This window comes from Zootoca vivipara, chromosome 13 (assembly GCF_963506605.1).
Source record: "Zootoca vivipara chromosome 13, rZooViv1.1, whole genome shotgun sequence".
NCBI lineage: Eukaryota > Metazoa > Chordata > Lepidosauria > Squamata > Lacertidae > Zootoca > Zootoca vivipara.
The window spans coordinates 49,349,118-49,359,509 of NC_083288.1; the positions used below are offsets into that span (position 1 = coordinate 49,349,118).

Consider the following 10,392-nt stretch of genomic DNA (forward strand, 5'->3'; position numbering starts at 1 on the left):
GTTCTCTGCTTATTTTCTGATTCTGTTCCCATCCTCCTTTTACAGAGGCGCACATTTTCCCATAAAGCGGTGGAAATGGAGCATTCCATCGCCAAGCAAATAGAGAGCCTGGAAACAGAGATGGAGCTCAGGTATGGGGGGGGGGGGGTTCAAGTCTCAGAAGAAGCAAAGCCACAACAAAGAGTGTAATAAAAGCTCCTCTAGCTCAAGCTGGAGGCTAATCTAGCCTGGTGTAGGAATTTAGAGGTATACGATCTCCAATATATAACCTTAATTGACTAGCACCTATTGGCTCTTATAGTCCATTGGTTTTCTAAACCCCTTTTAAGGCTGTCTGAGCTCTGGTGTTAATCATCTCATGGTTATAAATTCTATAGTTTTAACTATGCATTGCAGAGGGTGGACTAGATGACACTTGGGGTCCCTTCCAGCTCTGCAGTTCTACAATTCTTCTATTTGCTGTTGCTGTTGTGTAACATTCATCTTCTTGTTCTGAAAACATCTGGGAAAGCTTATTGTGGCTGTTTCCTGTGGAAAGGGGGTAAGAGGTGGCAGATTCAGGAGGTGCTGAAGTTTCCCTCTCAGTCCTGCAGTCATCCATCTGCCATTCTGCTGCATCATCTCTGGACCACAGCAGGTCTCTTAGGAAATTAACCCCAGCCTGGCAGACTAAGCAACTGCCTATTCACCCAGGGCTGCTGCTGCTGCTGCTGCTGCTGCTGCTGCTGCTGCTGCTGCTGCTGCTGCTGCTCTGGTCACAGTTCATCCAACACAAGCAGGGGCCAAATTGCCCAAGTTCCCCAAACGACCTGCTCTCTTGGCAAATCCCATGCGAATTCATGCGTTGGCTTCTTCCCCCAAAGGAGCGCCCAGATTGCTGACCTGCAGCAGAAGCTGCTGGACGCAGACGCCGGCGACCGCACCAAGCAGCGCTGGGAGAGCATCACCAACCTTGCGGAAGCCAAGTGTGCCATCAAATACCTGATTGGTGAAGTAAGCTTGAGTGGCAGCAGAGGAGGTGGGCGGGAACAAAGAGGCCGCTCTGGAATGGAACCAGGGATTCGAGCCTCTAGAACAAATACGAGGCCTCGGGGGTGGAAGGGGCAGTGACACAGTGGCTGACTGCACCCAGTGTGTGGCAAAGTGGCGGTGGAGCCGCCAAGTTGGGGGCAACCCTCCTAGCTTCTGCTGTTTGACATCTCAACTCTTTCTCAAAGATGGCTCTGTACCTTTCCTGTGCTGAATGAGCACAATGATGCCAAGTGGCAAGATAATATTTTTATTATTTGTACCCTGCCCACCTGACTGGGTTGCCCCAGCCACTCTGGGCAGCTCCCAACAAATACAGAAGCACAATAAAACATCAAACATTAAAAACTTCTCTATATGGGGATGTCTTCAGATGTATAGTTGTTTATCTCCTTGACATGTGGCGGGAGCGAGAAGGCCCTCTGCAACTTGACTTTTTGCAGTGAGGGAACTGCCAGAAGGCCCTTGGTCCTAGATGCAAATTCTTCAGCATGACGCCTTTTAATATTGTGCACTCTCTCTCTCTCTCCACCCCCCCCTCCCCGGCATGTGTGTATTTCAAAGCTGGTCTCCTCAAAAGTGGAGAATGGGAAACTGGAGAACCGTTTGCAGCAGACCAAAGCCACGTGTACCGACACACATAAAATGCTTCTCGAAGAGCGAAAGGTTGTGGCAGAAATGGAAGCAGAGCACGAGAGTCAGCTGGTCCAGAAGGAGCAGCAGCATCAAGAGAAGGTATCACCCGCCACCCCTACCCCACCCCCAAAAATCAACTAATTCTGCAGCAGCTACAAAAACTTCACCCATACAAAAATCCCGTTCTGGGCAGTTGACCACCCAGTCTAGCTCTACCTTCTCCAGGTTTTCCAGAGTAATCCTAACCAGGCTTTGCTGCTGGCACATTTAACCTGATTTCCAAGTTAGGGACTCTCTGCCCACACCTATGAATTTGGCTTGGGACAGCCTCCTGTTAGCGGAGAGGTGGCTGTGAGTGGGAACCCTGGATGTGCCCTTACAGAGAACTGCAGCGCCAGCGGTCAGTAGCAGCAGCAGAGAAAGGGCAATTCAGTTGCTGCTTTCTCAGTAAAGTTTGCAGGCTTGGGGTGCTCCAAGTTCTTTCAGTGTTTAGAGCTCTGTGTTGTGCAGTGGCTAGAAAACATGGGTGATCTGGTGGTAAAATGCTGAGATTGTGCGCTGGTCCATGAACCCATTAGACAACCCCAACCTTCCCGCCTGCCTGCCTTAACTTACAACCAGTCCAGAGGGTGGCCCTGCCTGCCTGCCAGCTTCCTCTTCATTCTCATTGTTGCCCCTTGTAGAACTCAGTATGGAGGTGGATGGGAAGAGAATTAGAACTAATTAGCTCTGACGCCACCTACTAGAATGCCCCCAAGATCCAGGTTTGGGTCAAGTATTCTTTGATGAGAGAACCCCAGCAGAGATTTAAAATCACAAAACATGCAGCAAAATAAAGCGTGGAAATAGAGGAGGTTAGACCTTTAAAATATGCCCTTGTGGGTTTCTTCTAAAGTTCCCCTCTTCCCCTAGCATAGAGAAAGACCACACATTTGGTAAGTTAAAATTAGTTTACTTACAAACTTCAAAGGTCAGGTTCATGTGGTTTTCTATACATCAGTCAGAAAACACAGGTGGTAAAACTTGGCTTAGTTACAGTGGTGAAAGTTCCTATAGGAACTCAAGAGTGGCTTGTAAGAGCCATGAGGTCTGAGCTGCAGTAACCAGCTCAGGCGTCATACATTGAGCTTCTCTGGTAGACTGGGAGAGAAAACAAAGGCTTAATTACCTAATCTCTCCCAAGATGAGCTAAGCCTGGCAGGACAGCTTACTCTATGGTCTTAACCCCTTCATGCGTTAGTTAGACTTAAGCATGGTGGTTATATGAGGCTGGTTATCTCACAGATTTGTGGTTTAGCCAACTCAAGACTTCGGTCACCATAATGCAAGCTATACAGGAAGTCTGCCTCCCTTCAGACTGTGCCGCCTCTGAACCAAGGTCTCTACCCACCCACATCTCTCTTCCACCCATCCCCAGGTACTCTATCTACTCAGCCAGATACAACACAAAGAAGAAGCAGAGAAGAAGCTGGAGACTTCCATTTCAGAACGGGAGCAGCAGCAACTTGAGCGCCTCAAGTTCCAGGTAAAAGCTGCTGTGTCTCTTAGGTGGGGTTGCTCCTGCCCCCTCAAATGCAGCCGTGTTTGCCATCCCACCATCCCAGCTGTTCCTTTGCTGGTGGGAAGGAATCCCATATCCAAGCAACAATGCTTGTGGTACTGGCATCGTGTCATTGAATGAGGCTGCTTGATTTCGGCTCAGACCACTACTCTTGATGCTCTTCTTGTCGATCTCCGCTTTATCATCCACTGGCTTTGTAACCAAAGTGTCTTTTCTGCTCTCCCTCAGTTTTGGAGGCTATGCTAATCCGGTAGTTCTTCCACATTTTTCTGTTTCTCAAAACACGCAAAGCAATGTTAGCTCTGGTCATTTAAATGAGTTTTGAAGGGTCTGTATGTGTGACTAGATGGATTGTGGTGTGATGTGGGACGGAGGGAGAAAATGTGGTGTGGTGTTTGGGGAGTCTCTAAATCAGGCTTCCTCAACCTCGGCCCTCCAGATGTTTTCAGACTACAATTCCCACCATCCCTGACCACTGGTCCTGCTAGCTAGGGATCATGGGAGTTGTAGGCCAAAAAACATCTGGAGGGCCGAGGTTGAGAAAGCCTGATCTAAATCAACCAGTGTATCCTGTAGGCCAGAAGTTGGAACTTCAAGTGATGGCACTCAAGGCTCTATCCTTAAAATAATATTTTTTTTTAAAAAAAAAAATCAGAGTTGGGGGAAATATCGAGCATTCTTTCATTCTTAGTAGCCCTCTTCAAATCTTTAGAAGGCAGGCATTGCACAAATCCTAGGTGTGCAAACACCCCAACATCTGGGTTTCTTGCAGCTGAAGATGAGACCTTAGGAGCCTTTTGTCTTCTTTACTGTGGACAGGAAGAAGAGCTGGCCAAAATGAAGGAGGTTTTAGAAAAGAACCAGGAACACCGAGAAGAGATTGAAACTCTCAGACAGGTAGGTCTAGGAGTGACAGCAGCGGCTGACTTTGCTCTTGTCCCTCAGTGAACCTCACATTCCTCCCTTTCTTCCCAACAGAAATTGAGAGTTTTTCAAGCTGTCAGTGGCCAGAGGATCTGCAATGTCCAGCCGGCCCCTGCAATAGACACCCCGGAGTCCCCCTTCGAATACATTCCACCCAAGGTGTGTGTCCTGCCGGTGGGGTGGGGCGGAGAAGCAAGGCAGGGTGTCTGCGTGCGACAGCGCTTGTTTGTATGGCTGGTCCATCCCATCACCTGAAAGATAAAGCTGGGTATGGATTAGAAGCACGAGTCAAAATACATTACAGCTCTTAGTGGCTGCCTTAATGTTCATGACAGCGTGGTGTAATGGTTAGGGTGTCAGAGTAGGACCTGGGAGACCAGGGTTCAAATCCCCACTCAGCCATGAAGCTCACTGGGTGTCCTTGGATATCAGTCACTGGCTCTCAGCCTAAACTACCTCGCAGGGTTGTTGTGGGGATTAAATGAGGAGAGGGCAGGACCACGTACAGCTCCTTGGAAGAAAAGTTGGAATAGGAATGCAGCAAATAAGTAAAAAGGCTTGTCTCTGATCCCCAAATTACATTGCTTGAGAAAATCACTAACCTCGACCAGGTGGGCTTTGGGTTCCAACTTCCATCAGCTGCAGCCAACCTGGCCTGATCGTTTTTTTGTGCGGCTGTCTTCGTTCCACAACTTGAGTGAGGCAGAAATGGTGAGCTTGTCTTCTTCGGTTCCCCCTTCAGCCAAAGTCTCGCAAGCGAATGACCTCGCTGCCTCCAGCCGACATGGATGAGGAAGGCTCATCTTCTGACTTGGATGAGGCCAAAGAGATGGAAGATGCCGAGTGGGTGCCGTCCAAGCTTTCCAGAGGATCCAGGCAGAGCATTTTGGGGGTAGGATCATCGAGCAGGACGGCTGACATTTAGGTAGCTGCCTCCTGAAATCTGGCCAGGAGGAGCAATGCAAGAATTGGCTCTGGTAGACCAGGCCCAAGTGCGCATCAGGTTCAGCTGTCTTGCTTCCAACACTGCCCTGTGGTGACACAAAGGCATCATTCCTCTTCTGTTATCCATCCCAGTAATGAAAATGCTGTCACTGAGCATGGAGGCTCCATTCATCCAGCTTAATGACTAACCACAAATTTGTCTAATCGTCTTATTTCTTCATTAAAGCCACCTCAGTTATCATTGCTAGGTTCTACATTGATGGATTCCCACAATGTGCGCGTTAAATACTGTTCAGCCAAACGTGTCTAAATATCTTAAGGAGTTTCTGGTGGAAATCCGCCACCTTTTGTGGAACAGTTGATGGCTTTAAATTGAAAAATTAAAATTCTGTGACAGCTGAGCTGAGTGTGTCTTTGGTGGCCTTGCCATCTTGGGGCAGAGGAGTGTCAAGATGCTCCAGCAAACCTTTTCAGGACCTGTGGGTACATTTGCAAACTGGAGAGACTGTTGTGCCCCCCCCCCAAAAAAACACCACACGTACACCCTAAGCTCACACTGCCCTAGCCTATTGACTGCAATGGATGCGTATGTCAAGCTTAATTTCAGTGACGGGAAGAGATCCTGGGGGAAGCCTCTATAGGCATATGTGTGCCCACGGGCACCATCTTGGCAACCTGCATTGTGCATGCTGGCTGTGACAGCTAGGAAGAACCTGTGTGGGCCAAACGTGCCCGATTCCTCATTTCAGAGCCCCAAACCTGAAAGGAGTTGAGTCCCAGAAACAGACACAGCAGTACATGCCACTTGTGGGTTATTTCACGTGTGTTTTCTGCTCTCTCACTGAGCTCTCCCTTTGCAGTGCACCTGCCGAGGCCGATGTGTAAACAAGAAGTGCGGCTGCCGTAAGCAAAAGATGGCCTGCTCCGAAGACTGTCGCTGCGAGTACGGGAGGTGTCGGAACCGCGAGCACTATGATTTGGTGAGCAACTCTTGGCAAGACCTCATTTTTTTTCTCTTTGAGGTAGCAGAACAGCCCTGGAGTTGCCTGCTCCGCCTCCCAGCAGGCAGGGCAAATCCTGTGCAGCTCTTGTCCTGGCTTGATTTGGGAATTGATTTGGCTGGAATTCCAAGCTGCAGGGCCAAAGGGAAAGCTTCTGCCTCTTTGCAGGATGGAGATGTTCAAATCTGATGGTGACTCCTTTTTGCATGGGTCTCAAAGGGTTTCATATTCACTAGTGGCCGAAATTGTGGAAACCTTTTGGGAAACTGTATTTCTGAGGTTTGATGGAGTAATACCATAAAACTTGTTGCATTACATTCTTCATTAAATTATATTATATTTCCATTGATATATAATTTTATTGTATTACTAAAAAAAATGGTGTTATGAGCCATCAAACCTCGGAAATACACTTCCTCCAAAAGGTTTCCACAATTTTGGCCACTAGTGTACCTTGTTTTAGGATGCTGCACATATATAGCAGAGAAGGTAACCTCTAAGAGGTGTTATATCCTGCAACTGGGGAGGAGTCTTTTTCCCTCCCTGCAGTAACAAGGTGATCCATGAATGGCAAATTCTCACTCCCTACAGAAAACAAACATTGTGGTAAGCCCAATCAATGTTCTATTCTAAAAGGCTGCTCTGCTATATGTAGTTTCACAACTACTTCCGATTAAACACGTCTATGCTATTTACATGTTTGAGAGGGATGGGTTACTTTTATAAGCATGCCTCCCGAGAGCATGCTCTGCTGCCTGCTAAGCACAAGGACACTTTGCACTAAGACCAGCCTTTCATTCTCTCATCCTGTAGTTCATAAGTGGGGAAACTGGTCTCTAGAGCAGTGGTTCCCAACAGGTGGTCCGCAGACTCCCGGTGGTCCGTGAGCTATGCCAGAGGGGTCCGCAAGATGCTATTAGAATAAAAAATATATTAAATATATTTCGTATGATAACAGATTTTTTTGTTTTGGCCGCTTCCTGCATGAGCAGAGTCTAGCGCAAAACTAGAATTAGATAGAGGCAGTAGTTCTGCTGTATGCCGTTAGGTGGCACTTTACAAACACTACTGTTTTGCAAAGAGGCAGCGCGCGCATTCTACTAATGCTCACTTCCCCAAGATGCTTTGCGCGCGTCGGCTTCATTTGTGCGCTACTGCGCAGGTACCCTGTCTTCTCCATTCCCCTCCCTCCTCCCTGGCGCGCGCTGCCTCTTTGCAAAACAGTAGTGTTTGTAAACAAAGTGTTGTTTTTCGCGGAAGCTACAGTTCACGTAGTTAAAAATGGACCGTTGGTTAAAAAGTGGTTCATCTCATTAAGAACTGAAAATTAAAACTAACTGTATACTGATGGAGTACTCTGTTGTAACTGTAAAAAACGTATAAATATAAAATATAAAAAGACTCTTAATTTGGCTCTCACTTTTTAATTTTAGGATTAGGAATTAATGGGGGTCCTTGTCACAATAGCGGCTCGATGAGGGGTCCTCAAGAAAATTTTGTTGGGAACCCCTGCTCTAGAGGTTGTTGGACTCTTAACTCACACCAGCTCTTACAACATGGCCAATAGTCAGGGATGGTGGGAGTTGTAGTCCAGCAACATGTGGAGGTGCAGGGGTTCGCTCCCCACTCCTCCTGTTTAGGCTGCAGTTGCCCTAGTAGAGAAACAGGTATTTAATGGTATTTTGGTCTGATTCTAGTTCAAGATTTAATCCCATTCAAAAACTGACATGCTTAATCCCTGACTCCCGTCCACCCCCCAATACTAAGACCAGCTCATAGAGAGTTTGTGTGATGCTTTGCAAGGCACCAATGGAAGGGTGTTTGGGCACTGCTTGGGGAAGCCCCTGAGCATGCTGAGCTCCGTGTAGATCGAGTCCCTGTAGCTTTATGGGCTGGAGCAGATGCCAAGCATTGGATTGCATCAAGTGCAGTCCAGGCTAGCCTGCATCCTGCCTTTTCCCCCCTTAGGAAGGGATGCTTGCTGATGAGCAAGTGGGAGATTCAAAGGACACCTTCAACCCGGAAGATCCTACTCTGGCAACTGGAGGGGACACCTTTTTTGAGCCGCCAGCTGTTGCACCTACCAGAAAGGTATGAGGATTGCATAGATGCAGGTGGCATTGAACACAGCTCTGGTTTTGCTTTGGGGCTAGGAAAGGGCACTTGTGGGGTTGTTGCAGAGCTGTGAGTTCCCCATAGTCTGGCACACTTGAAGGGGTAACAAATGGCTGCATAGTGACTTCCATTTACCCCGTGGCCACTGACTGGCCATGGTGTGTGTGTGTGTGTGTGTGTGTGTGTGTGTGTGTGTGTGTGTGTGTAAAAGCATTTGGTAAGGCTAGCCCAATTGGTTATGTCTTTTTTAAACAGATGATATACTTGAAATAATATTAACAGGGAGAAGAGGGGATAGCCCAACTTATGTTGTCCATCCTTGGTCACCTCCAGGTTAGGTGACCGTGGGGCTGCCTTTGAAGGCTATTTGGAAACTGCACCCGGTGAATTCAGCGGCCAGATTGCTGACCAGGGCAAGGCAGTCCAAGCAGAGAACACCAATGTTGGCACGACTGTACTGGCTGCCGACTACTTTCCAGGCTCAATTCAAAGAGCTGGTTTCTATCTGTAAAGCCTTATGAGTCAGGATCCCAACACTTCAGGGACTGCCTCTCCCCATATGAACCAACCTGGACCCGGCTTTAGTCGTCTGAGGTCCTTCTCCATGTCCCTCCTCCAGTGGAATGCTCTCCCCGGCTACCTTTAGGTGCCTGGCAAAAATATTTCTATTCCCCCAGGCTTTCCGCCCTTAATATAGAGAGTAATTAGATATGTTTGTGGCCTCTTTCTCTGCCATTTTCTATGTATTGTATTATATTATATTATGGATGGGCATTTTAAGTTTTTATTTTATTGTTTTTGTACTTGGTTTTAACGTGTGTGTGTGTGCGGTTTGTGTTGTAAATGTTTTTGAGCTACTTCCGTGAAAAAACTTATTGAAATTGGGTTCACTGATGCCTGGGCAATAGGTCCGCTTTCCTCGTCTGTCGACATAGCAACTAGTTACGTGCCCACCCTGGTGAGCTGCCACTCAGTAAACACTTGTCTGCATTTCATAGCTGTCAAGTTTTCCCTTTTCTCGCGAGGAAGCCTATTCAGCATAAGGGAATGTCCCTTTTAAAAAGGGAGAACTTGACAGCTATGCTGCATTTGCCCAGTGCCTGAAAATAACATGGGAATAAAATGCTCTCCCTCGTCATTAAATACCACAGCCAGCTTGTCTGATGTAGCCTTCACTCCTTAATCTTGTCTGTTGTGTGGGCACTGGGTGTTTTTTTCCAACCTTGAATTCTTGAACGGCTGGAGTGTTTCCCTTTTTGCTGTGGGCAACCATCCTGAGGCAGGCACAATTTGATTTTCTTTTCCAGGAAGCTGCCCTTCCTGGTGTCCGATTCATCCCTGTGCACATTAATTCAGTCTGCTTCACTGAACCCAAACCTGCCTGTTTGGAAATCCTCCCCTTGTGAAATGAAATGGCAGCTAAGGCTGTAACTGATGTCTCCTTTTTCTTTCTCCCCGCTCCCAGGTCCTGGAGGAAAAAAATGAGGAGATTCTGCCTGACACTTCCTTATTTGCACTGGGAGACGAATCTAGCAAGATATCAGCAGCAGCAGCCATGAAGAAGGGGAGGAAGCGACTTCTCAGCAGCAGAAGTAGCTACTTCTCAGGCTGCACGCCGATCAAGGAAGATGGTTGAGGGCCGGAGGGAGGCGGGAGCAGGCTTGGAAAGGAAAGCTTGGGCCTGCAGACAACAAATGTTTTTATAGTGTATAGTGTTGTTTTTAGAGCTTATACGTTTTTTGAATAAAGGAAATTCACTTATCAGCTCCTTCAGCAAGGGGTGGGGAAACATTTTCAGACTTTTTTTATTAATGAATTTGTAAAGCATTACATGTATATGATGAATCTCTTACGATAAACTTCCCACTGTTTGCACCAAAAAATGAAATAATCCTAATACATAAAGATAAAAAACCTGTTTCTTTCTTACATACTTATAAACAAGAACTTTATCTCTATTCTTTATCAAGTTCTGTTCCATTGTTAACAAAAATTCTTAGAAAAAATTACTAACAAAAATCCTCCTACCTGACTTCCTGTCAAATCCTGTTGTATATTTTATATCTCACATTGAATGTATCCAACTTTATTCCTCTATTCTCTATATGTTATCTATTACATTCTTAAAACATTTTATCCCCTTATGTAATCTTATTTTTCCTATCGTTCCTTAGATCATGA

At 46.8% G+C, this 10,392-nt stretch overlaps 1 protein-coding gene across 2 annotated transcripts in view; it reads left to right on the top strand.

Moving 5' to 3' along the window:
- The window catches only part of KIF4A (kinesin family member 4A), a 30,996-nt gene extending 20,617 nt beyond the window's left edge, over positions 1-10,379 (top strand). Inside the window, exons 22-31 of one of the 2 annotated variants that reach the window (XM_035134455.2) lie at positions 46-131; positions 864-993; positions 1,594-1,764; positions 3,083-3,190; positions 4,046-4,123; positions 4,205-4,309; positions 4,893-5,042; positions 5,956-6,075; positions 8,065-8,187; positions 9,677-10,378. In XM_035134455.2, coding sequence (XP_034990346.2) covers positions 46-131; positions 864-993; positions 1,594-1,764; positions 3,083-3,190; positions 4,046-4,123; positions 4,205-4,309; positions 4,893-5,042; positions 5,956-6,075; positions 8,065-8,187; positions 9,677-9,847 — 1,242 coding nt within the window. In that variant the 3' untranslated portion in view covers positions 9,848-10,378. Of the gene's footprint in view, positions 1-45; positions 132-863; positions 994-1,593; positions 1,765-3,082; positions 3,191-4,045; positions 4,124-4,204; positions 4,310-4,892; positions 5,043-5,955; positions 6,076-8,064; positions 8,188-9,676 lie in introns of both variants that reach the window. The other variant, XM_060281878.1, reaches the window with a different exon arrangement.
- Positions 10,380-10,392: the final 13 nt, after the last annotated feature.